This window comes from Equus przewalskii, chromosome 27 (assembly GCF_037783145.1).
Source record: "Equus przewalskii isolate Varuska chromosome 27, EquPr2, whole genome shotgun sequence".
Taxonomy (NCBI): Eukaryota; Metazoa; Chordata; class Mammalia; order Perissodactyla; family Equidae; genus Equus; species Equus przewalskii.
Window position 1 is genome coordinate 27,334,154 of NC_091857.1, and position 6,408 is coordinate 27,340,561.

The 6,408-nt window shown below is 37.6% G+C and overlaps 2 protein-coding genes across 2 annotated transcripts; one reads left to right on the forward strand and one right to left on the reverse strand.

Moving 5' to 3' along the window:
- Window positions 1–835: 835 nt before the first annotated feature.
- Window positions 836–1,775, reverse strand: LOC103562434 (keratin-associated protein 13-1-like). The gene has a single exon (XM_008537475.2). The coding sequence runs from the start codon at window positions 1,736–1,738 to the stop codon at window positions 1,289–1,291; it is 450 nt and encodes a 149-aa protein (XP_008535697.2). The 5' UTR covers window positions 1,739–1,775; the 3' UTR covers window positions 836–1,288.
- Window positions 1,776–4,952: 3,177 nt separating this feature from the next.
- KRTAP15-1 (keratin associated protein 15-1) lies at window positions 4,953–5,808 on the forward strand. Its single transcript, XM_008537476.2, has one exon. The coding sequence runs from the start codon at window positions 5,020–5,022 to the stop codon at window positions 5,470–5,472; it is 453 nt and encodes a 150-aa protein (XP_008535698.1). The 5' UTR covers window positions 4,953–5,019; the 3' UTR covers window positions 5,473–5,808.
- Window positions 5,809–6,408: the final 600 nt, after the last annotated feature.

A 6,408-nucleotide genomic window follows, 5' to 3' on the forward strand; every position in this document is an offset into this window, starting at 1 on the left:
GAATCCTATAACAAGAGAGTATTTCCACTGGTTTTGAGTTTTGTTTTTTTGTTGTTTTTTTTAAACAAGTGCCATCAACCGAACATCTATAAAACAAGAGCAAATTTGGACTTGGTCAAACTTATAGAACTTGTTATATGGAATATGTTGGGCCTACTTGCTAATACATGTTGAAACGTTAGATATTTCATTTAGAGACTTGATTTCTTATCTGGCAGTAAAGCTGGTGGAAGTGGTGCCCTCACCAAGTCTACCTAATGTCTAACTTCCTACTGGATATCCTCACTCCAACTTCTCAAATATTTTAGGATATATTTTATGAGCAATCTTGCTTCCAAAATTATGTGATGAAGCCGATTTAATATCCCTTACAATTTGTAATTATTTTGTATAAAATTATTGGAATTTCTAACTCCCTACAGAACAAAAGGCCACAGTTAGTAGTTTGTTTGTAGTCTTTCTTTTTTTTTTTTTTTTGAGGAAGATTGGCCCTGAGATAACATCTGTTGCCAATCTTTCTCTTTTTTTTTTTCCTCCCCAAAGCTGGAGTTCACAGTTGTATATCCCAGTTGTAAGTCACTCTATTCCTCTATGTGGGACACCACCACAGCATGGCTTGATGAGCAGTGTGTGGGTCTGTGCCCAGGATCCGAACCGGCAAACCTCAGGCTGCCAAAGTGGAGCCCACAAACTTAACTGCTACACTACCAGGCCAGCCCTTGTTTGTAGTCTTAAAATGTGCTTCTTCTAGGTTTTATCATACAAAGGTACTAGTGAATGAACTAAACATAAAAGATGAAATAATTTCTTCTGAACCAAAAATGACATTGGACAATTTTACTTTTTAAAGTAAAGTTTTTTTAATGATAAATACAAGATACAGAAATAGCCAGTCAGATATTTAGAAGTATTTTTGAAGACACAGAGTGAACAAATAATCTTAAGCAAATACATAGATGTCATACAACTTATTTCTATATAAACTTACAACATTTTTCCACACTGTGAAATTAGAAACAAATGTACTAGGGGAAATAACTAGAAGATACAGGAAGAAAGAAATATACTTCAATATTGCATGTCTGTCTTACTACAAGGAAGCAGTTTTGGCATCTTTCTTCAATGAATACATTTTCTAGTTACTGGAATTCAAATTATTCCTAATCCATAGCAGATAACAGTAGAACTCAAATTTGTAAGCTAATGGTAGGACAAGAGATCAATAGGCAGCATGGATCTTGATATAGTAGGTATTATGTTAAATTTCTAGATAGATTAGGTAGTGTGATTAGTAGAAGCCAAATCCACAGGCTGGTTGGAAAGCAGACTGGCAGCTTCTAGAAGAGAAGTAGGTTGGACGGTAAAAGCTGGGTCTATAACTTAGGGATGAGAAAGCACTGGGACCACAACCCACTGAATGGAAACCACTGGAGCCAAAGCCCAGAGACCCAGAGTAAGTCTGGCAGGGACTGCAGAATGTGGAGGTCCTTGGGCGGCAGCAGGACCTCTGGCAGGGGCTGGACACCACAAAAGACGTCTGGTATCTGGTGGGCTCGCAGCAGGTCTCCTGACAGCCACTGTAGAGAGAGGAGCCCAGCTGGCAGGTGCTGGGAGAGCAGAGATCAGTGCTGTAGACCAGGTTGCTGGGGTAGGAAGAGCCACAAGAGATGCCTGGGTGCTGCAGGTAGCCCCCAAGAGAGCAGGAGGAGAAGTTTCCAGAGCAGCAGTTGTAGGACATGGTGACAGGAGATGTGACTTACAATGAGAAGATTCTGAGTTTGAATGGTGCCTCTTGGCCTAGGGCATTTATATACCCTTATCATTGGGTGTGTCATCCACATGGCACATAAAAACAGGTTACCTTCTGCTTTCAATTGAATTGAAGAGATCATCAGAGTCATACATATGTAGTTTTTGTGGTTTTACAACTGAAAAGTGCAGTAAAGTTTGTGCATTGGAATTCAGGTAATAGCGTTGAATCTTCAAAGCTATTAGTCATCTTACTCTACCAAAGGTCACCCAGCAGATCACTCAGAGAAGCGCTTTAGAGCTAGGCAGTGTCTGGGCTGAGGGAAGCTGGTTTAATTAAAAATAATTGATACCCGTTTCACAATCTGTCTCAAAACTGTTGCCATCTGGATAGCAAAGTTGCTAACTAAATGATCTATTCGTAGTCATTTCTTTTAAACAAAAACGTACATTGATTTGCCACGAAGTTGCAAGTTTACTTAACGAATAGTGTCATAAGGAAGCAGCAATGGTAATATGCAAGATGTATGAGGATTTTTTTAATGGGCTCTCAACTTGAATGGCTTTAGTGAAAAATTAACTGAGAGATTCCCTTATTTCTCATGCTCCTGCTTAAAACTATGTGCAGACTAATAAGAGTCAATCTTAGCTTTTCTTTCCTTTGTGTGTGTGTGTTTACTGTGGTATGAGTTAAATATTATAAATTGCTTTATGCTATTTTGGAATATTAGAGATTATTCCTCTAAGATGCTGAAAAGAACATTAAAAATAAAGAATGAAACACGTGGCAAAAATGCCTGATATATTTCTACCTCTAATCAGAGGCGGTGTTCACCATTAAAAGATTTCCCCAAATCTGGAAAATATTCTTTTTCTAAAGAAAGTTTATAAGGTAATTGTCTTGAAGTATTGGACCAAAGAAGCCATCTTAAGGAGATTCTCCCTTTGCCTCAGAAAGCAACATACATCACTTTGACTTAAATTGTTTTCAGGTGTTTCTGACAAGTATTACCAAATTTCTAAAATAATGGTGATATTTTTTTCTTGTTCTATGGCTTGTATTCCACCTCTGTGTGGTAGGGTAATGAAGATTGATACCTTGAGGAAGAGGAGAGATTGAGAAGGTTTATCTTGCTGTGGCTTCTGTGCTGTTGATTTTTTCATTTCATAGAAAAGCGTTTCCCTTCCACTTCTGAACAAAAGTGTTTGGGTTCAAAAATCTCTATTTTGGGGGCTGGCCCTGTGGCCGAGTGGTTAAGTTCGCGTGCTCCGCTGCAGGCTGCCCTGTGTTTGGTTGGTTCGAATCCTGGGTGCAGACATGGCACTGCTCATTGAGCCACGCTGAGGCAGCATCCCACATGCCACAGCTAGAAGGACCCACAACGAAGAATACACAGCTATGTACTGGGGGACTTTGGGGAGAAAAAGGACAAATAAAAGCTTTAAAAAAAATCTCCATTTTGTTGAGAATAGAATATTCAAAATTACTTAATATCTGACCTCATAGAATATTCCGGAGAACTACGTCATATGAGTGGATGAAATTGAAGCAAGAAAGCAAATTTAATTGAGGTGAGTTGAATATTTACATGAATGTTTTGATGTTCAATATTTTAGTAACAAATAAAATGGGAGGATTTGGAATCTACTAGAATGTGTTTTGCTATTCATAATTACGAAGCCTAACACATAAGAATTGTTTATTTTAGAAACAGAGGACAAACTATGTTACCTAATAAATGAAACATCATTGAAGACCAATCTGTCTACTCAAAACGTTCAGGCTCAAGAAAAGAGTTTAGCAATTGTCTTCAGTCCTCTATCAGATTGGAATGCCATTTATTACATCCTGATTAGATACTCCCAGGGCCCTAAGATGAAAATCTCGTTACCTACCAGAGTACCCCATTTTAGATTTTTAGCTGAATCTTCCCTTAAAACTTCCACCTAGCAAACTCAGTTCTTTACAGTATGAGTCTCAGCTCACTTCCATTGGACAACGTATCAGTTCTTGAAGATGGATGTCTTACGTGGTTTGCCCATTCCCACAGGTTATTTTAAGCCATTTCTTGTACCCAGGCTTTACTCTACTTACAGTTAGCAATGATGAATTTCCTGGGAGACTCCAGAAACATGCTTATGACACTAGTCCTCTAGGCAGAATATATATGTCACTTGATGCATGTGGCACATTAGAGGTTCTAAAGGCATTCATGCTCTATTTCGCATTATCGTCCATTTTGATATCCTCCCATTTCAGTTTATAAAGGTCATTTGTAACTGTGAATTCTTCAAATACTTGATCTTTCTGTAGAGTCTACACGGGGAGCACACAATCAGAATTTCTTGATTTTCTCTATCTTCTCTAGTAAAAATCCTACACTATGACAGGAAACTAAGGGAATAAGGATGAACTTTTTCATTTATAGTGCTTATTGTTTTGTTCTCAATAACATCAACACCATAAAAAAATTACTTAAATTTTATAGGGTTGAAGAATTATTGATAATCAAATTTATTGATGACATATCAAGAAGCAAGTGAACTTCAGGGCAAAAATTCATTGATTAAATATTTTTACAATGTAATCTTTAAAACACTCCTGCAAATATTAGACCTTTCATTCTTAAATCAAAAACTCATGCACACAAGAATGGCTTGGCTACTTTTCTGTTCTAAGAAAATTAAAATCTAAATGTATTAGACACTCATTTAGCATTTCCACCAATTAAGGATTGTTGGTGAGTTATTTCTTCTGTAAGGTCCATAAGATTTGGGAGAGAGAACAGATATTGAAGATTTTTTTTTCTGTTCTCAATTAGGTTCCTAAACTTGGAGCAAAATAAATGTCCCCTCCAGACTACAAAGTATTTTTTAGAGCTTTTAAACACAACAAAATTCTCACTTTGTTACCCATTCAATACAATAACTGAAGGTTAGGACGAATAAAACACCAATCTTATAGGTACAATTATGGCACAATTGCATTCATCTACCCAAGCTAGATGAATAAGAAATGACATTTTTGCTTCATGAACAATTGCTTTGAAAAACTAATGAAATTCTTTCGTTTAAAAGTCTGCATTCATAAAAAAGGTCTTTGAAGGTTAATGTATTCCATTTTAACTGGAGCCCAATTAAGCATTCTTATTAAAATAGGCCCGTGTTACTACATTCATTGCTAGGGTATATAAGCGTTCAGTATAGAAGGCAACATTCACACTCACAAACTCTCTCTGCAACTCAGCTGAGCTCAGAACTCCTGACAACATGTCTTACAACTGCAGCTCTGGAAACTTCTCGGCTCGCTCTCTTGGAGGTTACCTGAGGTATCCAGTTTCTACCTTTGATTCTTTCTCCCCCAGCAATGTAGTCTACTCTCCTAGCGCTTGCCAGCTGGGCTCTTCTCTCTACGATGGCTGTCAGGGGAGCCTCTGTGAACCCACCAGCTGCCAGCCATCCTGTGCTGTGGCCAGATCCCACCGGACATCCTGCTTCCGCCCAAAGAATTTCATCTTCTACAGTCCCTGCCAAACAAATTACACTGGATCTCTAGGATGTGGAAACATTGGCCTTGGATCTTTTGGTTACGGAAGCACTGGCTTCCAGTCTCTGGGCTGTGGGTCCAGCTTCCTCCGCCCAACTTGCTTTTCTTCTAGGAGCTGCCAGTCAACTTGTTACCGACCAGCCTTTGGCTCTCGCTTTTTTGGATCAACTTTCTGAATATCCCTCATTATCTTATGGTTATGTCTGCACTTCACAAAGCTCTAACACTCAGCCTGTGCAATACCTTTGATTACTGATCATCTGCATCACCAGGACTTGTCATCACAATCCTCTTGGAAACACGTCGTTTGCTGTGGACAAAGTAACCCTGGCCTGAGATTTTTTCTAAATCTGACATATGAGATATGTCTTGAACTTTCGTTCTTATGCCAATGTTCAGAATCACTTCTGTTACTACCTAAGTCTTCTCTTATTATTCTCCTAAGATTCTTTCACTTAAACGTATTTCACATAGATATGGCATTTAAAATAAACTTATTTCTCTAGCATGAATGCTGTCAGACCATTTTCTTTTATTCATATGACACATTTAGTGAATGTATCCAGTACCTTCAACTATCTTCATTAGATAAATATTTTTTGTTTTCTTTGTTTCATATGCTTCATTAATATTTTGCTGGATAGAAAGCAGGAAGTTTGGAGCAGAATTGAAATATATAGCATATCTCATGTCTTGAGAGATTTATATCCTTTCAGAGGTGCATTTGTTCATCTAATTGCTTCAGAAAATTTTGCTTTTAGTTAGGTATTCATTGAAAAAATATTTATTGAATTCTGATTAGATACCAGGCCTTGTGTTGAGCAAAGGCACAAATTCCTGTCCTTTAAGGAGTTTGCACACGTAAAATTCTAACTTACCATCATGTAACAAGTGCAATAATGGGCATAAAAATCATAAGATTCCATGAAAGCACAAAGAAGGACTTCAAAAGGAGTCTGAGGAAATCACATAAAACTCATTACTGAAAACACAAAGAGCAAGTTACCACTTCATTTAAACAATAAATCTTACTAATCTGTGTTAATTTTAGTCCTTTCAGAAAGAGCTACCATATGGGAATTGACATGAAAGAGATTTGTTAGGGAAAAGAT

Coding starts and splice junctions, on each gene's coding strand:
- KRTAP15-1 (XM_008537476.2), top strand. CDS start 5,020: ATGTCTTACAACTGCAGCTCTGGAAACTTCTCGGCTCGCTCTCTTGGA.
- LOC103562434 (XM_008537475.2), bottom strand. CDS start 1,738: ATGTCCTACAACTGCTGCTCTGGAAACTTCTCCTCCTGCTCTCTTGGG.